A 27,535-nucleotide genomic window follows, 5' to 3' on the forward strand; every position below is an offset into this window, starting at 1 on the left:
ATCCAATAATAGACAACAGTTGATTTCCACATTTTGAATATTGTGACTACTGCTTCAATAAACATGAGAGTGCAAGTAACAAAACTGAATAATTCTTTGGTCTTGTTTCCATTTATTTTTGTTTGCTTATGAGATAAGATCTCATGCAGTCCAGGCTGACCTTGAACTCCTGAGCCTCCTGTCTCCACTTCCCCAGTGCTGAGATTATATCACTCCCAACTAAGAATAGATTTTGCAGGGAGGGGTTCAAGGTAGGGTCTCATTGTACACCAGGCTGACCTGGAATTCACTAGGTAGTCTCAGGCTGACCTCAAGATCACAGTGATCCTCCTACCTCAATCTCCCAAATGCTGGGACTAAAGGTGTGCACCACCATACCAGGTTAAGAATAGAATTTACGGGCTGGAGAGATGGCTTAGCGGTTAAGCGCTTGCCTGTGAAGCCTAAGGACCCCGGTTCGAGGCTCGGTTCCCCAGGTCCCACGTTAGCCAGATGCACAAGGGGGCGCACGCATCTGGAGTTCGTTTGCAGAGGCTGGAAGCCCTGGCGCGCCCATTCTCTCTTTCTCCCTCTATCTGTCTTTCTCTCTGTGTCTGTTGCTCTCAAATAAATAAAAAATTAAAAAAAAAAAAGAATAGAATTTATGATATCACAAAGTACATGACTTTTGGTGCTTGCCTACAAAGCCTGCAGACCTAGGTTCACAAATTCCTTGGTATCCACATAAAGCCAGATGCACAAAGTGGTACATGCATCTATAATTCATTTATAGCAGCAAGAGACAGCCCATTCTTACCCTCTCTCTCTCCATATCTATCTATCTATCTATCTATCTATCTATCTATCTATCTATCTATCTATCTGTGGTGGTTTGATCCAGGTGTCCCCCATAAACTTAAGTGTTCTGAATGCTAGGTTCCCAGCTGATGGATATTTGGGAATTAATGCCTCCTGGAGGGAGTGTATTGTTGGGGGCGGGCTTATGGGCTTTATAGCCAGTTTCCCCTTGCCAGTGTTTGGTACACTCCCCTGTTGCACTTTTGTCCACCTTATGTTGGCCAAGGGGTGATGTCCACCCTCTGCCATCGTTTTCCCCTGCCATCGTGGAGCTTCCCTTAGAGCCTGTAAGCCAAAATAAATCTCTTTTTCCCAGAAGTTGCTCTTGGTTGGGTGATTTCTACCAGCAATGCGAACCGGACTGCAACACTATCTATCTATCTACTTATCTATCTATCATTGACATGCCTGAGAATTTACAAATACAATTTTTAATAAAAATGCTTATTAATATAATAAAACATACTTATATCATACAACTTATTTATATGATGCAATAAATAATTTTTATATATTTATATTATTTTATTATATAAATAATTTTATACAATACCAAAAATAAATTATTTAATAAAATATATATTACTATCATACAACTTTTATTCAAAATCATTGTAAAGGCTGTAGAAATGGCTTAGCTGTTAAGGTGCTTGCCTGGGAAGCCTAAGGACTCAGGTTCAATTCCCCAGTACCCACATATGCCAGTTGCACAGAACCACTGTAACTGGCTTACCCCAAATTACCATCCCTCCTCCACATTAGATATTCAGTAACAGGGTGCTATGATGAGCATTCTATGCATATTTCCTAAGAGGATAATAACCTTATTTATCTATGGAACTATGAGTAGATACAGTGTTCTTGGAGGAGGGCACATGCTCTTTAAAATATAACCTTTGTTTTTGTGATTTTCTGAAAAGCAGAAAACATCACTGAAATATACCATTTAAAGACCCCATTGCTTAGACACCAAGTAACTTGGGGCCATTATATATATATATATATTGCAGTAATGGTGATAAACTAACACACCACCACAATATATAATTTTTACATCCTAATGGTTTTTAAATTTGCTGTCAATTATCTCTGAACTGCACTTGACCGTGTCATCTAAAAGTGCATTAAAATGGTGTGATTCTAATAGTCTACATTGCCTGTCTTCCTGCAGTAGTTTAAGTAAATAATAAGAGAGCTTCTGCCTCTGAGGCACATTTGAATATGCCAGGTCACAGCACCCACACGTGTTTAGTTTTGTCCCTACCTAGATCTTAACATTCAGGTTGGAACACATCCTAAAAGGCTAATGCTGTTTCATTGTATTTAACTAGGGGAAGAACCCTGTTCTCTCTAACTGCTTGCATATAAATATATGAGAAGTAGATAGTATTCCATCGTACAAAGAACCATACCCTGTATTATTTATCAGAATGTCAGTGTTCATTACAGATATTTCTAATATATGATACATATTTAATTCATCACAGTCTATACGTGTTTCCAGTGTCTTTTACTAGAGAAAAGTTCCAAAGCTAGATTTGGTTTCTAATTTCTCAAAAACATGAAGGGCTCAAAAGGTGACATTTTTTTTTCCACATTGGAAAGTAAAAAGGCACAGATCTGTAGTGTTCACTTGTTGAACTTTGTTTTTTAATATGTTTATTTATTTATTTGTAAGGAGATGCAGAGAGAGAGAGAGAGAGAGAAAAGAGAGACAGATAGGCAGAATAGGTGTGCTAGGGCCTCCAGCCTTGGCAAATGAACTCCAGACACATGTACCACCTTGTGCATCTGGCTGTACATGGGTTCTGGAGAATCGAACCCTGGTTAGGTTTTGTAGTCAGGCATCTTAATTGCTGAGCCATCTCTCCACCCCCACTTGTTGAACTTCTTAAAATGAATGTCCCATGGCGTAATCTCTGCTGAACTAGAAGACTGGCTTATGCCCAATGGGTAGAGAGTCTGGGGATCACTAGAGTAGACTACTTTCTTTGTAATAATTTCTGAGAAAAGCCTCTATTTCTGAAGTCAAAGAAAGGAAAATGGATGGGTTGTTAGGAGTTAGAAAGGAAATTGATGGAGAGAAGATTACCAAATGTAGAAAGAGAGGGAGCTGTTTCTGGGTTTACATCTTCGATCTCTTGCAGAGAACATTAGCAGACAGACAGGTGATGTAGAAGATTGATACTGGTTTCGCCAAGACTTTTCCTGATATAAAATGGAGCAAGCAGGGTGGAGAGATGGTTTAGTGATTAAGGCACTTGCCCATAAAGCCAAAGGGCCCAGGTTCGATTCCCCAGGACCCACATAAGCCAGATGTTCAAGGTGTCACATGCAGCTAGAGTTTATTTGCTGTGGCTAAAGGCCCTAGAGTGCCCATTCTATCTCTTTCTCTCTCTCTCTCTTTCCCTCTCTCTCAAATAAATAAATAAAAATAAAGAAACATAAAATAAAATGGAGCAAAGCTGTTAGGAAAAGGACAAAAATCCTTTGATGAGTTAGTAGAAACACCCAAAGACATGCAGACACAATTGAGTGTTGGAAAGGATGGGGTCATGCCCAAGAAGCACTGCAATCCAGTGACACCAAGCCAGAGAGGAGGTTTCACCTACCAGGAGGAAGGTAACCACAGAACTAAATCATTCCAAGTAATCTGTGTGCTTGATGTTGGGGTCAGACCCAAGGCCTCACCTGTACTAAACAAAGGCTCTGCTATTGAGTTTATCCCTCCAGCCTCCAGCTTAAAAAAAAAAAAGGTGAAAACACAGTACACTTGCCAAAGTTATTTTATATTGTCTTCTCCCATTGCCACTTAATAAAACCTGGCTGTGTGAGAGAACAGAGTGATTAAATGATGTGTCTAGCCGGGCATGGTGGCGCACGCCTTTAATCCCAGCACTTGGGAGGCAGAGGTAGGAGGATCACCATGAGTTCAAGGCGACCCTGAGACTACATAGTGAATTCCAGGTCAGCCTGAGCTAGAGTGAGACTCTACCTCGACAAACCAAAAAAAAAAGATGTGTCTAAAGTCACAAATCCCATCAGTGAGTCAGCGAACAATCTCCCACATGCTCGATGGGAAATAAAATGACAGAAATTCATTCCTAAACTCTCCAGTTACCATATACTGTATCCAGAACTGGCTTTAGAAGAAGAAGGGTCCTTGTCAGAAATAGGTCATCAAGGCAGGAAAATATTCTTAAATGAATCATCCTACTGAGTGACATGTGTAATAAAGCAGGATTTGTGCAAATTTCTAGATGATGTTAGTGGCAAAGAACAGATAGGAGGAAACAGAGTAAATATGGATGGACGAGGAGTTTCAAAACAAAACTATTCAAGGGTAAGTAAAAGACAAACGGGAGGTCTAAACAGCATGCACAGGAGTGTGGAGATTCGGCAAGATTACATAATGAAGTCAAGACCGCTGTAGAGACAAACGCTAAGGCAGCCAAGTTGAAGAATAAAAGGGCGATTGCACCAGAGATTAAGATAAATAAAATAATAAGGCATTGTTCCAGTACATAAGGAAGAAAAAGGTCAATGGAAACATAAACAGGGCTTCTGAGAGGCTACTGGGGTAATTGACAGAAGCATACAAAGCTCTTTAAGGAAAAAAAAAAAAGAAGTAACTGGAGGCCTTGGCTGCCTCCAAGCTCCCCAAGGCTACTAGGAGCAAGAAGAGGCCGGGGTCTGCAGTCAGCAGCCAGGCAGACACACAGGGGCTCACTGAAAGAGAGGAAAGGATCTTCGTACTAAAGTGGCCTGAGCATGAAGGACTGGAGAAGTGTTATCCTCGCTCACACACCATTGTCTCTGAGACAATGGCCAGAATAAGGCAAAAATGAAAGAGAAACATGGGGAGGTTAGCAAATGGCTTTTTAAGTGAGAGACCAACCTCAGGAAAGCAGAAGAGCACACACTGCACCATGCTAACAGGGTGGAAGTGAAAGAGAAGCTAGGCTTGGGTTGGAGAGATGGCTCAAAGGTTAAGGTGCTTGCCTACAGAACTTAACGACATGAGTTCAATTCCCCAGTACCCACGTGGAGCCAGATGCACAAAGTGAGGCATGTGTCTGGAGTTCATTTGCAGTGGCCAGAGGCCCTGGTGTGCCCATTCTCTCTGTCTCTCTTCTATCTCTCTCTGCTTGCAAATAAGTAAGTTAAAGAGAGAGAGAAGCTATGCTTAAGTGTGGAGAAGGGAAAGGACAGAAGGGATAGAGGAGGGTGGAGCATGGACAGATGGAGGAAGGAGAGAGAGGTTTAAAAGATTATAAGTACGAAAATGTTAACCAATGCAAAGAGAAATGCTTAATATAAGCCACTGAAGAAACCAAGTGGTGGGAGGTGTGAGTGAGCATCCATTCTGAAACTCCCCAGTAAGCCAAACCAGTGGAGAAAGGTGCCAGAGTTCTACCTCCAACACTGGGCCACTGACTTGACTGTCTGTGTGACCTCGTATCTCAGTAAAGCACAGCACTTGATGCTTTTTGAAGTCTCCTCCAGCCAGGTTTTGTTTGATATCAATCCAAGAGTTCCGTGGATCTTAGAGAAATGCATTCCCTACACATGGGGTGCTTCTTCAGCAGGGTACCTCACAACCTCCTTCTTAACTAGCCAACATGCAAGTCTCAAGTCCTTCCTAAGGTCCAGGCTGATCTCAGGAGCTAGAGATGGAGCCTGGGACCTTGCCTGTCCCTTCCCTCCACCACTAAGCTGCAATGGTCACTTAGGCCTCACAGCATCCACACAAGAGTTAGCATTATTCTTTCCCATCACTTCAGTTAGAACCAGCATTGATAACAAGGCTCCGCTGGTCCAGAGCTAGTTCTCTTCCTGTTGTTTATTTCATTTTATTTTATTTTATTTTATTTTATTTTATTTTATTTTATTTTATTTTATTTTATTTTATTTTATAGAGAAAGAGAGATTAAGAAAGAGAAATATACATGCCAGGGCCTCTAGCCACTGTAAAAGAACTCCAGACACAAACACCTGTGCATCTGGCTTAACACGGTTACTGGGGAATTGAACCCTGGTCCTTAGGGCTTGCAGGTAATTGTCTTAACTGCTGAACCATTTCTCCAGCCCTCCTGTTGGGTCATTTGAAAACCTCAGTAACTTGAGATCATGGAGTCCAGTGTAGGAGTCACAAGGCCACAGTGAGAAGGAGCTTCAGGTGGGGATTGGCAGGCACAGCTGGCCCACCTAAGACTTGGCTCTCCAGGTTGCAGCATCCCCACATGGGCTGCCCTTGTAAAACCACTGGCTCTGAGAGTAAAGCTGGAGGTGATCCAACCAGCGTCTGGGATCAAGCTGGACGTCTGGGATCCATATCCTTCCTTGATCACTGACAGTAAGAACCAGAGAGCTAGTGACTGGTTTTTGCCTCCATAACCTAGACAACTTCCACTTGAAGGTGTCAGGCTGATGCATACCTGACTGCAGACGGCTCTGTACTAGGACAACACATGGGAGACTTCGGAGTGTTTGGGAAGGAAAGCAGGAGGATGAAAGGAGGCATAGTTTAAATAAGAACTGTATTGTAGGAACGTGTTTCACAAGAATCCTGTTTCCATGGGGTTACACTGTTATTTTTCCCTCTCGCCTGCCACACCCCCTGTTCCACTGAGGGCCCTGAAAGGAGAAACTTTTAAATTTTGAAAAAGTATTGGTGGGACAACAAACAAAACTTGGAAGATAGAGGGGAAATCTCTCGTTCCCTCGCCCCCATACACACACACACACACACACACACACACATCATTAAGTTCAAAGTCCTGAGTTATCTTGGCAATTGACTCACATCTTTTCAATGTCACTTCCCTGAGCTGATCTACCAGGAGAGGTGGAGTGGGATGGAAAGTGGAGGTGTGGTTTGTTTAGGACCCACCGTCTTGGTTCTGGGGCTTCCTCATCTCTGCAAAGAATGCCTCCCTCCAAGCTTTCTGTGAAGATAAAGATAATGTAATGACTGGGCCTGTCCCTTGATAAGTTATCAGCTTACATCATTGGCCATGACTTAGTTATTCTTTCTTACACACACACACATTCAAAACAGAGGGAGAGAATAAAAGGGCCGGAGAGATGGCTCAGTAGTTAAAGGCACTCGCTTGCAAAGCCTAACAGCCCTGGTTCAATGCACCAGTACCCACCTGAAGCCTGGCGCACAACATAGGGCATGTATCTGGAGTCCATTTGCAATGGCAGGAAGCCATGGCAACCTAGTCTCTCCCCCCCCCCCCACGCCCTCTCAAACAAATAAGTAAAAACAAATTTTAAGAGCGAGAATGAAATCTATACGCGTCCTTTGCTTAGATGGAGAAGAAATAAGCTCTTGGGGTCAAATGAGCCAATGCATTTATTTATTTATTTGTTTTACGTTAGAATACAAAGGAATAGGTTGCATCACAGCAAAACTTTTTTTAAAGTGTCTGATAAGATGGGGTTTTCTATGTACCATTGGAAAACCCCTCAAGTGAACTTTCAAAATCTCCTAGGAGGGTGAGGAGGAAGTACGATCTCCTGCAGAGCTCAAATATTTCTTGGCGCACACGGGCACATTTCTGACGGAAGAATAAGGTATCTGCGGAAAGAATTGGCTTCCAGCCTAAATGAGCTCTGCCAGCCCGGAGGCCTCGGAGGCAGCCCGCCCTCGGGGGACTCCGCCCCGCTGCCTGCGGGTGGACGCTCCCAGGCTCGCGCGGGCGAGGCGAGGCAGGCTGAGCGCGCCCGCCCGCGGGGGCAGCGGGGGCAGCGGGCAGCGGGTCGGGGCGAGCCGGCGCCCTGCCCCGAGTGTAGCCCCGGCAGGTTTGCAGAAGGGCGAGGAGTCCACGGAAGGAGATGAGCGCCTCAGCTCCAAGTTCCAAGATTATCAAAGAGGAGACTTCAGTCGCAAGAGTGCTCCCATTTAATTTTCAACGAATACGCGCGCCGGGCGTTTTAATTGCTTGCAAAATGCATTTTCTCTGTGTGATTATGGAATCCGTGTTGCCTGTCGGGCTCCGCGGCTAAGGCAGAATACAGACCCGCGTTAGGCTTTCGACAAACAGCTTGAAGGGCGGGGTGGGGTCTTGAAGGATTTGGGGGGAGTTGGTGGGTGGAGGGGGTGGAAGGACAGAAACAAAAAGGAATTTAAAAAAAAAATCAATGACAACCCTTAAGCTGAAATGACAGGAGACTGTCAGAAATGTTAATTTTCACTAAGCATCCTAAAGCGCCCCCCCAAAAAAAACTTCTGCTTGTTTTAAATGATTTCCCTATTCTCCTTAGCAATTAGGTAACAGATATTTATTCCACTAAATGGCCTTTGCGTTTCTGAAGGCAGGAGAGGAGTATGCCTGCAAAGAACCAGGAGTCACAGGCCTTCTGAAATAACAGCTGCAGGCCGCAGAGGAAAGCAAGCTATCCTGTGGAAATGGATAGGTGCCTCCTGAGGTCGCAGCCACGTTGTAGTGTCCTTGCGCTTCGGAGCTAGAAGTCCACGCGCTCACTCCCTCCCGTGGTTGTTTGGAGCAGTTTTCTCTCTCCACCTTTCCTGTGGAGGAAAAGTGAATCGACCTGGGTTCTAGACACTAGGCGGGGAGGCGGTCACTCGCTTCAGCTGTGACTGGGGGCCGGGGGTGGGGGGAGGGTGTTAGGAAATTACATGAATCGCAAACCTGGGAAGCCCCTGAGCTAGGAGAAATTCCTGAAAAACCCTTGGGTGACAGCCCTGAGAGAAGCCTCTTGGGACTTAAAACTGAGTTCTGATTCAAAGAAGATCCGTGCGGAGGTCTCCAAAGGACTGGGGATGAAGGAAGGGGAGCGGGAGGTGTTTAAGAGCATATTGGTATGCTCATCCAAAACCAAGCATCAGTGAGGGTGAAGGCACATGCTCAAACCTACATCTCTGTGAGTCTTTGTGTGATGGTCACCAGCTACTCTCGTGTGTGTGTGTGTGTGTGTGTGTGTGTGTGTGTGTGTGTGTACTCAGTGCTCTGTTGACCCCCTGAGTAAGTATGCTTTACAAAGGCCATGGAAGTTATCTGCTATTGGGCAAACTCATGCTTGGGTACTGGAGCGACACACGCCACCTGAAAAGAATAACACACTGTGCTCCCTTCTTGGTTGTCACCTACTCGATCTCATCTCTGCCTCCCTCCAAAAATCAAAGAATGTGGGAAGGAGAGCAAGGAGGGAGGAAAGAAAGACAAAAAGAAGAGAGGAGATGAGGAAGAGAACAGGTGTAGGAAGGAAGAAGGAAGTTAAAAAGAAGAGTCTGGTTGTTGGTAGAAAAATGTCAAGTTAAGAGGTTGAACTGCAGCTCAGGGGCAGATAGGTTGCCCGTTACCTACTAACACCTGTGTTTGATTGCTAGGAAGGAGAACCAAATAATTGGAATTATTGCTTGGTTTAGTCTGACAAATCTGCGAGAAGCATCTATTTACCCATGCAGAAGGCCCAAGTAAGACAAAGAAGGGTGAGGGGAAGGAGGAAAAACTGAAGAAGTAAACAATGTGTGCATTAAAGTTAGAGATAGAGACCTAGGTGGTGGCATGAGCATGTTGGAGTGAATTACCTCATAGCAACCTGGAAGCACAGGTAAGGGACGTAAGACTTCCTGAAATGCTCTTTCAGGTCTGGATCCCCAACCTCAGCTAATTTCGGCAGGGCAATCCCACCTGGAGTGGGAAACATGGGACCAGAAGGAGGACCAAGAACATCATTGTCAATGGAGACTCTCCAGCCTCCTGGGTACCAGGCTGCTTCTTGGATTTTGGGGTTATTTGGAGTGGGCAAGCACTGGTCTGGCCTCTGGCTGAGGCTGGAAGATACACTTCCATTTTCCCCCTTAGAAGGTACCCCAGGCAAGCCGCCAGTTAATTCAATTAAGCCAGTCCCTGGAGAATGGGTAGCCTATGGCTCTCCAGGGAACGGCCAAAACAGGAAAAAAAAAAAAAATTAATGTTACTGAAAAGCCCAGTCTTTGGGTCAAGCAAGATGGCACTTATTAATTGCTCAAGACCATTAATTGGATAAGGGAGGGACAGAAGGGGGATGTCTGACAGAAACAAATTCGGAACATGCACGTTGCACACAGAAGGCATCAAACACACCATGCACCTGCCTCAATGAACTTCTTTACAAAGGGGGCACACAGAGCAACCCCCGAGCAGATGGGAGGGAACCCTCATCAGTGTGTGCATATGGCACGGATCATTTCCCCAACTTTTGTTTCATGGAGGAACAGGCTTTTTTTTTTTTTTTTTTTGAGTAGTTGAGATAGGGTGGAAGTGAGCAGTTGGTGGCCAAATCAAGTCAGTTCCCTAGTTAAGAAGGCAGTGGGAGAAGTGTGGACATGTGGGTCAGATGGACACTTGCTGATGGAGTGAAACAAAACAGATCTCACATCCAAAGAGACACACCTTGTCCCTCTTGCTTCATCACCCTTGAGTACATTTTAAATGATTTTTTTTTTTTTTTTGGTCATTCTTTGTGACCTCTGGTTTTCTCCAAGTCCAAGGGTGTTCTCTGCACACCATAAAGAAACCCTGGACACTCTTTCCTAGGTCTCTTAAAGTTCCTCAGGGAAGTGGAAGTTGGCCTATGGAGTGGAATGGAGGAGCATTATAGTAATGTTCTGACATTTATATTCAGATAAGAAAGGCAACTGGAGGTCCCTACACAGAGGTGTTAAGCTTCAGGCCAGAGCTCATTACCACCTGCGCCATAAGATCCTTCTTGAGTGCAGGGCCTGCCTGTGCTTCTCCAGCAGGAGAACCTCTCCATCAGGGAGCCTCTCCTGAACCTCCTGGTTGTTCCAGAGGTGAAGATTTTGTATTCCCTGCTTGGTTTTAAACCAGGGGAGAAGGTGCCTTCACCAAGGATAACTTTGACAATTGGAGAAAGGTTCAGCTTGTCTGAGAAGGTGCTGTCTCCTCTTATCTGAAAAGCATTGTTTGGGCATTCACAACATAACCTGCAGTTCCTGCATATTTGAGGGAAGGACAGTGAACTTTCTTAGAGGTAAGATTTCTGGGATGAAGTCATGTGGCCAGGCCCCCACTCCCATGAATGTTGACATTATTTATTTCTTCTGTGGATACTCTTATAAAGGCTTGGCTTGCACATAACAAACAAAAGGCTCCAGTGTACACATTTTGGGGTTCACCCCCTCAGTGCTAATAAAATTCATCTTACTCTTCCTCCTTAGAGATCTAGTTGGACATACTTCCTTTTCATCTTCTTGGCCTCTTGGTCTCCTGCCTTCATTAGACCACAGTGTGGAATTTCAAGGAGAAGGGGACAGGTGCACCCTGACATAGGGATCAAGTACTGGCTGCTGACCCCATGCAGGACCGAAGCATTTTGGATCTCCACTTCAGACAATGCATTTCAATTTGTGTCGTGTGCCTTTGTCCATTTGTATAAAGCAAAATGCTCAGAGTGACAGCCCCAGTTACCCTGCATGAGCAGATCCAAATAAACCCTCCCCAAACCCCGACCAAAAAAAAAAAAAAAAAAAGCCACATGCCTGTTTGCCTGCGGCTTATTATTAAGACACCTTCCCCAGCTTAAACACTTAAAAGCTAACCAAATGAAATCGCAATTAAGACTGAATTACTCCTATCTCTGAGTTCAGTCTGCTGAGCCAGCCAGTTTTTTTTTTTTTTTTTTTTTTTTTTTTTTTTTTTTTTTCCTTATGGCTTGGAGATCAGATCTTGAAATGCCTCAGTATTTTGAGCTTGTAGCCACTGCCACCCCCTTCAGGCACAAGCTAACTCAATGGAGGAAGCTAAATTTTGAATGAACAAAACTCTAAAACTGTTTGAAAGTCATGGAATCCACCAAAGAAATGGAGGTAGATGTCTGTGCTGTGTCCTTCCTGTCCTCTCTTTTAAATTATAACTTCTAAGCTTTTAAGGGTTTTTGTGTAGTAATTGTATTCAAATACCTGATACCATTATTAAATCGTCCACACCTATCTCCCACCCACCCCCATCAAGCACTGTTTATAAAAAGTAGCGAGAGAATTGAAAATACAAAAAAAAAAAAAAAAAAAAGAAGAAGAAAAAGGGTTGGGTTGAAGAGTGAAAGACATTTACCTAAATGTAGAATCTTGTCACACATCTTTATTCTTGTGCCTTCCCTAAATTCATTAGCAGTTATAGCACTTCTTTAGGATGAAAACTTAAGACTGTCCATCATGGTTATTTGTTTTAAAAGCTGCTGAAAAATGTAAGCTACCACCTGGCATTACCTTTCAAAAGGGGAAAAATAACCCAAAATTCCATGTAAATATGGAGAGAACAGTATTGTTTTCACTTAGGCAAAAGCAACTACCCCAATCTGGGCAAAATTGATTTGGATACTTGCTGGGGGGAAAAAATCAGCTTTCAGTATCCAAGGAGTGGGACCAATAGGAATGAACACATAGTCCTGTAAAAGCAAGGTTTAATTAATATATATTTCTATCTGTAACATATACACATTGGGGCTAGTTTTCTATCTTTGCAATAAAATGTGTGCCAGTGCTCTCGGCATAGATGAGTCCCCACCTCAGTCCGTATAGAAAAGCATGATAAAGGTTGGGGAAAAATGGATAAAAATGTTGAAAGAACCTCCAGTTCCTTATTAGGCGAAGATACAATATTTATTCCTTGTCTCCTGGGATAAATCTCTTCTGCCTATTGTCCTCCCAGTTCTCAGTGCTGATGCTTAATTTTCAAAACTTCTATATTACCAAGGGACCTACGACATCAGCCAAAGAAATACTCAGCAAGTACAAAATCTGTTCCAGGGAGCCGCTTTTGTGCAGAGGGAAAATTTTGTTCCTACAGGTTTTTAAGTGGGTATGAGGCAAGGAGCTATCTGATCCGGGCAAAACCATTACAATTTAGATCTCTATCTATAGAACAATTTTTTTCCCTTAAAAAAATTGGAAAATACAAGAAGTTTGGATTTTTTTTTTCCTCCCTGATTCTTTTTTTGGAGGGGGAAATTGCACCGTAAGCTTTTGGAGAAACCCAACATGTCAACTACCTTTCCGGGACTAGTCCACGATGCCGAGGTATTATTACTTTTTCTTTTTTCTTTCTTTCTTTCTTTCTTTTTTTTTTGAGCGCGCGCGCGCGTGTGTGAGTGTGTGTGTGCGCGTGTGCGTGTGTGTGTGTGTGTGTGTGGCAGCGGCGGTGGTGGTGGCGGTGGCAGCTTCCCCTCTCTCTAATCTATATCGGACCGTTACGTTTAATTATAATCTGGCTTTCGGGGGGAAGTTAAGGAAGGGAAAGGGAGAAAGTTCGTTATGACATCTGTCGGCTGGGAGGGCAACTCTCCACCACGTTATGGAACATTTGCCATAATGAGGGAGAAACATAATCCTAATAATAAGGAGGGGGGGTAAGGAGAAAGAGATAGAGACAGAAAAGGGTTTCTCAGAAACGCCAGGAAAACGGACTGATGAGGGGCGGCAGGTGGACAAGGGGGATGGGGGATTCAGGCTTTGGGAAATGGGCTTATTCGAGGGAAGGGTGGGTGTCGCATTTCCTTCCGCAAGCGGTTAAGGAAGTTAACGGGGCGAACGATGCGCACAGACCGGATTTTTAGATACATCTATATACGAAGGATTTTTTTTTTTTTTTTTGAGCCTCCCTGGCCGAACATCTCAGCCAAGGCCAAGCACGGAGAATTTCAATGTTGGGTCTGACTGTGTGGCGAGGGCGCAGGCTGGCACTCTCTGCTCTCTTTCCGGTCCCGGCGCTCTCGGGGAGTCACTGGCAAACCGGGTTCCAACGCCAGGCTCCGGGCACAAGTTGAGAAGGGGCTGTGAGTGTCTCGTGTGTGTGTGTGTGTGTGTGTGTGTGTGTGTGTGTGTGTGCGCGCGCGCGCGCGCGCGCGCGTATATCGGTGTGTGCACGTGTGTGATGTCGCCCGCACCTATATAGATAGGGGTGGGGGATTTCCCCCCTCCCCCGCTCTCCAGACTGCGAGGACGAGGCCTCCCACCGCCCCCCCAGCCCCACTGTTCCGCACCGCTCCTTTGGCAAAGGCGCCCACTGCGCCCGCCCGCCCGCCCGGGAGGCTCTGGCCTGAGCCCCAGTGCCTCGGCTCCCCATAGACAGCCAGAGTTCGCTCCTGGCTGCGGGAGAGCAGCGCCTTGGTTGCAAAATGACAAACCTCAAGTTTTTCTGCTCTCCCTTTTCCCCCTCTTCCTTCCAGATACGTCACGACGGATCAAACAGCTACCGTTTGATGCAGCTTGGCTGTCTGGAGTCCGTAGCCAATTCCACCGTCGCCTATTCCTCCTCCTCTCCTTTAACTTACTCCACCACCGGCACCGAGTTTGCGTCCCCCTACTTCTCCACTAACCACCAGTACACCCCGCTCCACCACCAGTCCTTCCATTACGAGTTTCAGCACAGCCACCCGGCCGTCACCCCCGACGCCTACTCTCTGAACCCGCTGCACCATTCGCAACAGTATTACCAGCAGATTCACCACGGGGAGCCCGCCGACTTTATTAACCTGCACAATGCGCGGGCGCTTAAGTCCTCCTGCCTGGACGAGCAGAGGCGGGAGCTGGGCTGCCTCGATGCCTACCGCCGCCACGACCTGTCCCTCATGAGCCACGGCTCACAGTATGGGATGCACCCAGATCAAAGGCTCCTGCCAGGGCCCAGCCTGGGGCTGGCCGCCGCCGGAGCAGACGACTTGCAGGTAAATAAGCATGCGGCGAAATTTTTCTGCGCCCTCCCCTCTTTTGCCCTCCCCCCTCCCACTCCATTAATACTGACTCTAAGTCCCCCCCGCCTCTCTCTCTCTCTCTCTCTCGCTTTCTCTCTCTGTCTTCCTCTAACACACACACACCACTTAGGGAAAGTTATCAAATTAGAAGAGGAGGGTGTCCATTCTGTTCTTCTCATTGGGCCTGTAGTCCAGCGAGCTGCGGCCCCTACCTGCCATCAATCATCACAGACCTCTCTTGTGAATCCACTTTTCGGACCCACAGAGGGTGGGTTGGTAACAGTCGGGGTGGGGGGGGGGGGGGCAGCAGTGGGTGAAACTACTGGGCTCTGACTGAAGACCTGATAAAGTTGATGACCTAGCGCGCCCTGTCTCCCTATTTTGGGAGAATCTACACTCGCATTTCAAGGTTTCCGTCTCCAACTGAGCTTTTTGGAGATCTTATTATAAGTGGGGGCGGGGGTAAGCTTGTTTATTCCCACCCTCACCCCCCCCCAAATTATTTCAACCTCAAGCTTGAGCAAAAGTTTCACCAAACATTTCAGATTGTTGTGTAAAACAAGGAGCCACCAAAAAAAAAGAAAAAGAAAAAATCTGGAAAGTCAGTCCCAGTGGAAGAATACGCACAGTTCACTTGGCCAGAGTGCCGGGCCAGCACCGCGCTGCTCTCTGCCTGATGGGAGCCCAAGCCCACAGCCCAGCTCCACACGTTCTCTCTGTATTTTCCCTCTCTCCTCAGCCCATTCTCTCTTACGCAAATAAAATGCAATTCCTTATTACGGCAGGAATGAGGAGATGAAGGAAGCAGGACAAGAGGAGAAAAGGACAGACAAAAGGAAGGAAAGGAGGACGTGAAGAAAAGAAAGGAAGAAAGAAAGGGGAGGGGTGCAAGGAAATTGGACACCGTGGAGGCTAGCGTTCAATCAGAACCTCGCTTTCCTACTTCCGCAACACATTTTTGCACATTAGTTGCCAACAATAGAATCTTAATTATGCAATTGCATTGTCATGTGAATATTTCAAATCAAGGAGAGCACAGATGTGCAGAGGGTCCAGATAAAGCAGCTTCTTTCAGCGGCAAGAACGGCTCTGCCAGTGAGTCCCTCCGTTTATGTCTGCTCAAAGCCGGTCATCCTCAGGTTTTCCGGATGAATGCGGAAGACACTCCAAAAAGCACAACTTGGAGAAGTAAGAGGTCTCTTGTTGCGCACAGAAAATCTTTCCCCCTGCTTTACCTCTGAGCAAGTGATGGTTTTTAACTAAAGATGAAACCCCTTACAGCTCTAACAAAGGGCCACAGTCACTCAAGGAAAAAAGATTTCGCTTCTTAAATCTTGACTTTCCACACTTACATTCACAAAACACTTTTATACGCCGAGGACATTTTTACATTTTTCACAAGGATCCCCCTTGTGTCCCGAGGGGGTTAAAAATCTGCCATTCAGTGCTTAGCTCAACTAAAACCTATTTACTCCTTTTAATAGCCACGTCTGCTGCTGATTTTTTTGTATCTGTACAAATTTTTTTTCTGTGCGAGGCACAAAGCCGGGCATTTTTCAAAAGAGGGGATTAGAACATTTGCAAGCAGGAGACAAAGAGAGAATCCTGTGCAAAAGGACACCGTAGTTTATCCAATTTTCGACTTAGTGCCATTCAACCGGCCATTTATGCAATGTCATCCGACCAAACAACATGCTTTACTTATGAGGGTTAAAAAAAAAAGTTTGTTAAGTGAGAGTTAGATTTGTTTCTTCTAGGAAATAAACATCTTAACAGCGCACCACAGGGTGGCAGGGAAATTGGTTCCCTTCCTTGGAGAGTTTTGGAGCATGCCCCTTACCTTCTACACTGAAGATATTTTGAATCCTTTTCTTCAGCCTATGTTTTTCTTTACACATTTATTCTCCCTTTTTCTTTTATTAGTCATGCTGGGGTAACATTACCCATGCCGAGGAAGGAAACACTCCAGGACAATAGATGAAAGAGTGTGGTGTATGATATTCGCATATGCTTACCTAGCTATATCCATATATGTATATGTGCATGTGCATATAAATGTATATATAACACATATGAATCCAAGGACACAAGTTTGTAAATCTGGCAAGCTAATATATATATTTGCACTCTTAGGGACCTAGTTGGGAGAATGGAAGAGTCAATAGCTACATTTAAAACAAGAAATGAGGGGGGAGTGTGTGGGGAAAACCTGCCTCTCTCCTTTTATTTCTTCCTTTTACAAACATTCATCAGCATATGCCTCATTTCAAATGCAACAAATGTAAATATACTTTTCCCTGCACAGAATTTTAAGTGAAAGTCCAATAGTTTGGAGGGCAGTCTAAGTCTGCCTAACAGATGCAAACAGTCTTGTGGCTTCAGTTCCATCTTTGAGTCCCCTAAAAAGATTTGCTATGGCCAACAAAGGAAACTGTCACACCTTTTCCCATCACCGCTTTAATTTATGCTCAGTCTCCAAGTTTTTTTTTTCATATTGATTTGATAATCACTTTAAGGCAGAACATTTAAAATAAGAAAGAGCTGGTGAGGAGGTTGAAAAAGGGGGGGGGGGTCTTACAGGCCTGCCTCAATATGGTGAAAATGGGGAGGCAAAGGGAGCCAGGGCTGTAAAGGTTGTTTTGTAAAGTGGGTTTTTATTATGCACCGACTCCCTCCGCATTTACTTAACTCTTCACGGGCTGTTGGGTAGGTTAACACCCTTCAAGGCCTCTTTCATGTCCAATACCTCGTTTGTTTGTAAAGGAAAATGAGCTTTTAACACATTTCAAATCAGAAGGGGAAAAAGAAACACAGACACAGAGAGAAATTTATAATTTTCGGAATCAGAAATCAGCAAACCATTGCCACTGCTGTAGTTCATGTGATCCCCAATCCATTAGGAGCCTGATGATGTGTTGTGGTGAGTAGACATGAAAGTGTTGCCTCCACAAGGTCCATTTTGGGCAGGATCATAGGATGCTCCTACATTTGGGGCAAAAGAGAATTGCTCTAAGAGATCTTGGGCATCCCCTGTGAAACATGTCCTTTGAGTCTTCAAGGAGCCCACAGCCCCAGACCCAATGCTCAAGGTGTAGTCTTCTCCAATCAGAAACGGCTGAACTCCATCTCTGCATATGCTATGGGCCTTGGTGGGGACCCAAAGGGCTTCCCATTCTCTTTTGCCAAAATGAAAGGCACTCCAGCGCTTTGAAGTGAAATATTGTACATTGATGTATAATACATACATTAAGATTTATGCAACTTTTAGATTGTAGTCTTTTCTTGAAATGTTTTCTTAAAAGTGTGTTGGCTGTCATGCTTGTCTCAGCCCAGAGTTTACCTCTGGGACTGTTTCCCAAGATGGAGGTCAGGGATGGGCTAGTCTGAAATATTCCATCTACAAGGCCATACCTATCCGATTTGAATGATTTCATCTTCTTTCGTTCTTTTCTGATTAAGGGTTCAGTGGAAGCTCAATGTGGGATTGTTCTCAATGGCCAAGGTGGAGTGATAAGAAGAGGTAAGTGAGAATGTCTTGATTCTGAACATTCTTCTCATAACTGTTTTGAAGATCTGGCAATGACTCTAAACATCAGGTTTCTTTAATCAGTCACTCCAAGTCCATAGAGCATAGCTATGTTGATTATTTTATTTTATTTTTTCCTCTCCATAGAGGTTTCAATGCAGGGCACTTATGCTACTAGTTATCTGCTTTTACCTACAGACAGAATACTGACAGAATCAAAGTTAGAGAGAAAATTACTGGAAAAAAAAAACCCCACAAAATACAAAACAAAACTTTTCACACCCCTTTCTCCCTCACTAATATCACATCCTCACGCAGAATTTCTGGTCTTTTTTTTTTTTTTTTTTTTTCAGTCCCAATGTGCCAGCCAAAGCCAGGGTGTCTGAGGTGATGGTGTTAGCTAGGGGCCTTGAGGGATTCTGTGAACGGGCTACATCATTGAGGCCTTAGGGGAGGCTAATGAGTCACCAATAGTGTAGCTGCCTTATTTTTCTAAATGTCCAGAACATTTCTTTCTTTAGGGGAGGGTGGGAGGAGGAGGTAGTGTTAAGTGTACGGATAAAGCTTTCTTGTTCCCATCTGTTGAGGGAAACATCTGAATCCAGAGTTGCCCATGGAATTGGAAGGTGGGGAGGGGTGAAGGCGAGAGGAGAGGGCTGTTGCTTTCAGCAGAAGCACTGAAGGGGGCTGTATCTCAGATGTTCCATTTTGACAAAAGGTTTTGAACTATGACATTCACAGGGCCTCAAGGCAGTGCAGATTTTGCTGGCTTCCCTGCTTAACTGTACATGGGGCCTCTGAAGTTTATTTTTTTCTAGCACGCTGAGTAACCCGGGGAGCACACGTGGCTAGAGGGACCAGCTGTTACCCCAACTTCATACGAATTAATAAGACATGGCTTATTCACCAAGACTAATGCCTACCCTGGCACCACAGTTGTATTAGTAAGCAAATCACTAAACTTCTGGTGGTAGCAAATAATGTCCCTTAGCTCCTTTAGTTTCTTTCAAAATTATTTCCCCCCGCCCCATGCCAAAAAAAAAAAATGTTTTGCTTTTCTGGAGAGACAAGTGTACCAACCAAAAATAGTGGATTACATTTTTGCTTAAGTCAAAGATTTTACAACCCGATATCCAATGTCAACAGATAAATTTCGGAGAAAAATAAACAAAAGGTGCTTTGCTTTTAGAACCTGGAAGTTGCAGCGTGTATTTGGAATTTATTTTGCATTTAAACGAGCTATTCAGTTCAGTTGCTTCACACATTTAAGACTTCAAAACTGTTTTTTCACCCCCTCCATCCACGGATATTGTTTTACGTAGATATTTAAAATGAGTATTACAGTATGGTTTCTAGTCAGGCCACACTACTAAGTCATAATGAAATGACATAAAAGAGAGCCCAAACTGATGGATATTAAAATTAAATATATATGCTGTTAAGAAGGTAAAGTGTACACCGTGCCAAGAAGTCCAGGTGAGACGTGCTGACTGGGAACAGTTTGGGAAGGGAAAGCCGGGCGCTCAGGGCGCACGGAGAGGGTCGTGGTGCTGAAGGACAGCGCCACTCACTAATGAGAGAATTTAGCGGCTGCTGGCCCTGGGAGCTTGCGCGGCGGTAGCGCGCGCATTCCAGATCACCTTTCCCATTGCCTGAAAATCACATTTGATCTCACGATGGCTAACTGAATGGCAATTCTGGGCCAAAGGCGGGAACCTGACAGGACACGACGGTGAAATCTGTTGAATTTTTTTAGGGAGATATTTAGGTAGATATCACCCTTTCATTTGCCGAGAGGTGCGCTCTTATCACAGCCCACAGAAATGGGGCTCCTTAAGAAGTGGTGGTGTTCTTACACAACTCAGTGTGTATTGTTCCACGATTTACCAAAAAAGAAAATATTTCAAAAGGTTATTTTTTCCCATTTCTGACACTTTCATACATGTATGAATTTTGATCTCATTCCTCCACATACCCTCACCGAACCCTTCCCTGTTCATTACCACCTTCTTCTCCATTAATTCCTTCAAAAAGGCATAAAAATAATTTTAAGTTTAAATACTGATTAGGTAGAACATATCTTTCCAAAGAAGAAGGAGGTAGGAATTGGGGCTTATGTATTGTTTGAGAAAACAAGTAACCCCACTTCTCGGGAATCCACAATGTAAATGGGGAGTTCATTCCGTGTCCATGTGCCTTAGAGGGGAAAAAATCAAAACATTCTGGGCCCTGGAGAGAAGGTGTGTTTCCACACATCTGTTTACTCTGCACCTATCAATGCTCATAATGTATAAGTGGAGAGCAGAGACGGGTCACCTTCACAGGGGTGTATATTTTGTCAGCACAGGTGCACCACCCCTCATCTTAGGCCTCACCATTTTTACTTAGGCACTTCAAATACCTGGGGCTGTATGGGGTGGGGGGCTTGTCAGAATGTCAGCAGTGCAGCTGGTCAAAGGACTCTGGAAAATCATCAGTTCAGGTCACCTTTGTTCATCAAAAGTCGGACATTTAATTTCAGTGGTCTGCTCTTCCTCCATCCCATGCTCTACTAATGCCCAAATGACCCAACAATTTAGATGACCAATGTCTGCTCCTCTCCAGTCCATGTCTGACAGATTTGTAGCTCCAAATAAAGTATTGTTTCTTTGCAAGCTCAACTTTCTCCCCCTCCCACCTCACCTCTGTGTATGTGTGTTTACTTAGATAAATTTACATTTCTAGTGATACCCAGAACTTAACCATGGGAGAACAAAATAGCTTCCACTCTCCAAAAATACATCCCTCTGGTGTTTTCCTCCAGAAAAGCTACTTGCCAATGTACTCACATGCATCTGGTAGGGAGAAGTGGACCTGGTTTGCAGTCAGGGTAGAAAGATTGAGGATAATAAGTTATTCTTTAATTTTGGCCCCTTGGAGTAAGTAGTAAAGAACAAAATGTCATTCATCTGACTTACTTTGTTAAGTGTCATTTACACTTTATTTGCCCCCCCCCCCCCAGTCAATGAAAGCCTGATTGCCAAAAGATACGTGTTTGGGGAGGCAGCAGCAAGGTAATTACCACCTAGATAAAATATTTGCCCCAGCCTCACAGGCGCGCAGTTCCCTGCGCTCACTCTTGGTTAATGGTGTGCGCGGATTTTGCCCGCAGCTCCGCCACTCCAACCATCACAACCAATAATCTTTACTTTACCCTGCGCTCGCGTATCGATAGCTTCTTTCGCCTCGGGCGTTGGCTTTGATATGTTAATATTTCCGAGTAGCAAATTCTGCAGAGATCATATTAATGTTGTACGCACAGAGTGGAGCTTTGCCTTCGTTGAATATTCAGATACTGGGTTTCAAAAGGTATCTCTTGAAGAAATGAGGCTTCTGTTTACAGGAGTCGCCTATGTTTCTACTCATTAAAAAAAAAAAAAATAGAAGAAAGAAAGAAAAAAGGATAGTCCACTCTTTTGGACTCTTGAGTCTTCTGAAGCCCCTCCCCTTTGTAAGACAGGCCCCTTTATTTCTCGCTCTGAACATTTAATAATAAGAACATTGTTGATGGTGACCATGACGGTGACTGATAATAAATGGATCCAAACTCAAATCGTGATGGGGGGCTAGAGGTGCAGTGGGTGGGGGGGTGGCCTTCAGATGAACAGGCAGGTGACATGAAAAGACACAGCCTTCCCATATGCGGGTAGAAAGTGACATTTTGGCCTTAGTCTCTTTTATGAAAATCGGAATGGTAAATGAAAGGGAGAGAGAGAAGAGGAGAGAGAGAGGGAGAGAGAGATGAGGCGGAGGATGAAAAAAAGTGGAAGGGGAAGCGCCCTTGTTTCGCTTTGTGATCATTCTGCCTTGCAGCCCCAGGCTAATTTTCGAAGCTTAAATACTGCCGTAGCCTCTGGGCCACGCAGAGAGGGAACCGGCCGGCCACTGGCTGGCAAGAGCCTTCCCCGATTGCCCGTGGCTACACAAAATACAAACTACTTTGAATCAAAACATTTTGGGGGAATTAGTATGATTTGAACTCTGCACGTTTTAAGCGAGCTGGAATGTGTCAGATGGCTTAGAAGTGACTGGCTCGCCAAGGCGGAGGCATTTGGACTGAGGTAGAAACATCGCTGGTCTGATCTGATTTAATTTTTTTTTTTTAACACAGGTTCCTTGAAATGTAGGTCTGCCTTCAATAGCCCTGTCTGCCTGCCAATAATGGGTGGGAGGGAAATGTCCCTTCTTGTTGTCGCTACCCTTGCAGCGGCTCGGGCAAAAGGTTGCGCCTTACCTTGCTTCTTTGGGGTGCGCGAGGGCCTTAAGCCTCGGTGGCAGTTGCGGGAAGGGGTATATAATTGGAGAAGGGGTAAATTGGAGAAGGGGTAAATTGGAGAAGGGGTAAATTGGAGAAGGGCAGGGAGTCTAGTTCGTCCTCCTCTGTTAGCAGTCGGACCAAAGACTGGCCACCTGAAACACCTCTTTGCTTTCTTCATTCTTTGTGGGTTGATGTTAACAGAGAGAGAGAGAGAGAGAGAGAGAGAGAGAGAGAGAGAGAGAGAGAGAGAGAGAGAAGCTTGAAGCTTCACCTTAGCTTCTTAAGCCTCAAGCGCAGACACCTCAGGTTTGAAACGCAACCTTTGAGACTCGGCAGCAAAGCATGCAGAAGGGTGGATTCTGGGACGGTTCATCCCTGGGGAGGGAGGGACTTTCCTATCGTCTACTGCTGCCTAGGTAATTTTTTTAGTGCTCGGAATTCCCTCCCTTTCCCCCACCGAAGCCACTGGAGCCCCTGGATTGGAGAAAAGGGTTTCATCGTTTGGCACACTCGGCTGGGTCCCACTCAGCGCAGTTTGGCAACAGCTCCCGTCCCACAGTGAATAGCCACCCCTTTTGTTCTTCTGGGACCCTGCACCTGCGCGCTCTCGTTTATCCACCTCATTCCCTTTTTACCTGTAAGAGCGCAGCTCTCCCTGGATTCGCTGACACTCCACCAAAGGCCTGCTTGATGGCAATTAGGTCCCCACCTCTTTGGTATTTGAATACAATTAATATCTGCTAGTATTGGGGCGGGAGTGTGTGGCGGGGAAGGGGGGAAGTGGGGGTTGGGGAGAGGAAGAGGAGGAGGAGTAGGAAGGCGGGGAAGGGAGAGTCTTGAGGAGGCAGCTCAGAAAGACCCTACCACACCTAGCTCACAAAACACACCTCCAAGAAATGCAGGCACAAAACAAACGGGCAGGAAATTCTTGTAACCGCTTACATATTTTTAATGTGTCAGGAAGAAAAAAAGTTAAAAAAAAAACAAAAACAACAAGGAGACATCACTGGAGATGAAGAAGGGGAGAGAAAAAAAAAATCCCTGCCGTTTGTATTTCTTTCATTTGAATTGTAAACATCTGTTTGGCTGTAAGGCGAACAGAGCATTTATTTTGCTCCCAAGATTTGGTCTAATTATGTCAACACCAAGGCAGGGCGGAATGGGGGGGGGGGGCGGCGCGGCGGCTTTACAGTAGCTCAGCCTGAAAAGCCAGGAAGTATTGATCGCACCTGGGGAGCCGTGGGGGTGAGGAGGCACTTGCCACAGCTGCTTGTGTGCTTAGCGAGGAGGTGCAGAGACTTAGCAAGTGGCTCAGAAGCAGTTTTAGGGCGTCCAGGGAGCCACAGCTCTTTGGAGACCACTGCAACCGTGGTTTTTTGTTTTTGTTTTTTTCTTTTTCTCCCCCCCCCCCCCCGCAAGCCTGGGATGACCAGCCGTACTTAACGCTTGGCGTGGCCATTCGTATTTGCAACGTGAGCTATGCCTTAGTATTTGTACAGCTCGGGCGTTGGTACCCTGTGACATGGTGGTTGCTCTTACGGTGGTGGTGTCGGGTACCTGTGTTTAGTGCACCGAAAACCTAGCGCCGTAATGTTTCTTACACATTGCCTACACATCACCTACTGGGGAGATGAACACAGCACGGATTCACGGGAATAATTGCTACTTGAGATGGTCCAATGGGATACCAGTAGGCCGAATTCCTATTGTAGCCCCCTTCTTTCTCAACCAATCCGCGTCTTGCAAACATGGGGAGGGGAATATCCTTAGCTGGTCAAGAAAAGTGTAGATGGCGGGTTTTGACAATTAGACACCCAAGTATTCTATGCCTGGATGGATTGGCTATTTGGTTGCTTTGGCAAACCTGAACCTTTTACAGAAACCAGGTCCTAGACCGGTGACCCTGAGCCGATCATTCTTCCGTTTTTATTTCAAGGTAGGGTGTCACTCTAGCCCAGGCTGACCTGGAACTCAATCTGTAGTCCCAGGCTGGCTTCAAACTCACACTGCCTCCTACCTCTGCCTCCTGAGTGCTGAGATTAAAGTCATGTGCCACCATGCCAGCTCTGGCATGAGTAGACAACTCTCCACTGTTACTTTGTCACCTTAGCTTCTCATTAGAACTCACAGCCTCACTAGAAACAGGAAGTCTTCTCTCCAAATTTAAAAACAATGACCTCCATGGAAATACCACTTCTTTATGAGTGGACATCTTCCCCATCCGCCCCTCCCAATAAAACAAAAGGAGGAATTGCAGAAAAATACTGAATAAGTGCTCTGAGTCTGGCACCAAAAGTCATCCTTAATGGGAGGGCTAAAGAATCAACGAAGGCTTAGTGGTTACACTGGTGCCCTGCAAAGCCGAAGGACCCAGGTTCAATTCACTATGACTCATGTAATCCAGATGCACAAGATGACACATGACTGTGGAGTTGATTTTACAGTGACTAGAGAGCCTGGAGTGACCATTCTGTCACTCTCTATTGGTCTCTCTCTCTCATAAATAAAAATCAGATATTAAATAAAAAATAAACAATGAACATCATTCGATGTGAGTGAGAGCTGACCGGCTTCACAAGTGCCACGAGGCCCCCCGGGCTGAGAATACTGGAGTTACCCTCTGGAGATGGCTTGCTGAAGGACTCTCATGCCTTTCCTTCACATTCTCATGATTGCCTGGGTTCCCTTAGAGAGGTCCAACTCCCTCCATTACAAATGCAAAACTTTAGGTACAATGACATTATTTTTTCTATCAGGTAAGCCACTGGGAAGAAAGATATCAGGTTTCCCTCTACAAGTTGCCATCTCTTTAGCCAGAATGAGAGAGTTCCCCAAGGCTGCAGCAATGCCAAGTATCAAAGCAACAGAAATTCCCTTTAAAGATGCTGTGACATAAAAAATAAAAGACTCTAGAGTGGATGGGCAATACTGAATACAAAATAAATCCTTGAGGCAACTTGTGTGTGCATTAATCATACTCATAGTATGCATTCTGTATAACTTACCTAATACATGCTTATTTGAGTATAAGCCAGAAATCCAACCTGGGTGTGAGAGCAATGGGTTCAGAGTCCAGGGACTCACACAGGGTTAGTGGATTCAGTGGTGTCTCGGGGAGCATCTGCCTGGCAGCTCATGGGATTCACCTTGCTAAAAGCAGGTAGCTGTCAAGTAAAGGCGAAGGCAATTTAAGTCCTTTTTCAAAAATGAGAAACATCTCTTTCTCCCTAAGTTAACTTTCTAACCTATTGAAGATTACTAAACATGGGAAAAGTTTATGTAAAGTTGCATACTTCTTCTAACTTAGTAGCCAGAACAAAAATACTATACATATGCTTGAATGCTTTTGTTCTTTTAATCATCATAAACTTGATACCAATTCAATGCGATTACTGTTTTTTTTTTTTTTCAACAATGTGCTGGTTACTGTTCAAGACAAAGATGAGCAATGTAAAGAACATATAAATGTACTTAGGGTTCATGCTGACTATGCGTAGAAACCCCTTTTAATTTCCGGGTATGGGCATTTATTTTTAGTTTTATTTATTTATTTGAGAGAGGGAGGGAGGAAAGGAGAGAGAGAGAGAGAGAGAGAGAGAGAGAATGGGCATGGGTGTGCCAGGGCCTCTAGCTGCTGCAAATGAACTCCAGATGCATGACTCACATTGTACACCTGGCTTACATGGGTCCTGGGAAGTTGAATCCGGGTCATTTGGCAAACACCTTAACTGCTGAATCATCTCTCCAGTCCAGGCATTTCTTTTTATCATGGCTAATCTTTTTCTTCAGACTGATATAAATCCTAAAACAATCAGGTTATGATCCTCACAGTAGGATCTTAAAATCCAGATTTGTTGAAACCTGCTTTTTTTTCAACTTTTGAAAAGTCACTTTATCTTTTTGTTAAATATGCTTGTGCATCTCTAAGTATAAAGTGAAAGTATTAATGAAAGTGAATCATTAGACATATGCTCAAAAATATGGGGGAAATTATTTTTATTAATTAGCTTTAAAACACATTGGGCTGGAGAGATGGCTTAGCAGTTAAGCGCTTGCCTGTGAAGCCTAAGGACCCCAGTTTGAGGCTCGGTTCCCCAGGTCCCACGTTAGCCAGATGCACAAGGGGGCGCACGTGTCTGGAGTTCGTTTGCAGAGGCTGGAGGCCCTGGCGTGCCCATTCTCTCTCTCTCCCTCTATCTATCTTTCTCTCTGTGTCTGTTGCTCTCAAATAAATAATAAAAAAAAATAAAAAAAAAACACTGACGGTCATTATTTTTGTCGGGGGGAGTGGACTTCTGAGGTAGGGTTTCACTGTAGCCCAGGCTAATCAGGAATTCACTATGTAGTCTCAGGGTGGCCTTGAACTCACAGTGATTCACCTACCTCTGCTGGGATTAAAGAAATGCACCACCAAGTCTGGCTTCTAAAATTCTGTAGGAATGCAAAGCAGACAGAGCAAAGGTGATTTGTGTTTCTGACTCCTAAAGAAGGTGATTTTTAGTTTCCTGTGGTTTTATTCACACATCTGACTCCAAGAAAAGGATTTTCAGTTTCATAATCGAAATTGTGAGGAATTTGTCTACAGGCCCTAACATCCTGCCTGAAGAGTTCATCCTGACTTTCTGACAATTCTGTCTCACTCTAGAATAGATAGGGAAGGTATTCAGGCATCTCCATAGGATCTGGATGTTTATGGAGAGAGACTTTCGTCAACATCCTCAAGAGAAATTTGAAGGACTGTACAGAAGCTAGGAGGAAACCCAAACTTTACAGGGTTGGGACCCTTTGAAATGTTCTTTCCTCCCAGCTCTGGAATCCTTTTGCAAGTTTGAGTCCCCTCCTCAACCCATCCAGGTTGTTTACTTGTGACGTGCCCAGGGAACTGACTGCCTAGAGACAGCATGAAGTAAAAGCTTCTTAGTAAAAGATGGTGGGACTACCTGGGAAGCAAGCTGTGTGTCACAGCGCAGTGCTCCTCAAACTTTAATGGGTACGTGTACCACCCGGGGGGATCTTGTTACAATGTGGGTTCTGAATCAAACAGGCCAGGGCTGGATCAGAGACGCCGCATTTCTAACAAGCTCTTTCCCAGAAAGGCAGCACTGCACTTTGTGCATCACACATCCAGTAAAAGGAGTTTGGACAGTATT

General features: G+C 44.8%; 1 protein-coding gene across 3 annotated transcripts in view; it reads left to right on the forward strand.

Moving 5' to 3' along the window:
• The first annotated feature begins 12,811 nt into the window (after nucleotides 1–12,811).
• The window catches only part of Tfap2d (transcription factor AP-2 delta), a 65,826-nt gene continuing 51,102 nt past the window's right edge, over nucleotides 12,812–27,535 (forward strand). The window contains exons 1-3 of one of the 3 annotated variants that reach the window (XM_004649442.3): nucleotides 12,812–12,889; nucleotides 14,038–14,535; nucleotides 18,022–18,082. In XM_004649442.3, coding sequence (XP_004649499.1) covers nucleotides 12,851–12,889; nucleotides 14,038–14,535; nucleotides 18,022–18,082 — 598 coding nt within the window. In that variant the 5' untranslated portion in view covers nucleotides 12,812–12,850. Of the gene's footprint in view, nucleotides 12,890–13,546; nucleotides 13,645–13,974; nucleotides 14,536–18,021; nucleotides 18,083–27,535 lie in introns of those variants that run through there. The other 2 variants (XM_045157300.1, XM_045157299.1) reach the window with 2 other exon arrangements.

The sequence above is a fragment of the Jaculus jaculus genome, chromosome 8 (assembly GCF_020740685.1).
Source record: "Jaculus jaculus isolate mJacJac1 chromosome 8, mJacJac1.mat.Y.cur, whole genome shotgun sequence".
Classification (NCBI taxonomy): Eukaryota; Metazoa; Chordata; class Mammalia; order Rodentia; family Dipodidae; genus Jaculus; species Jaculus jaculus.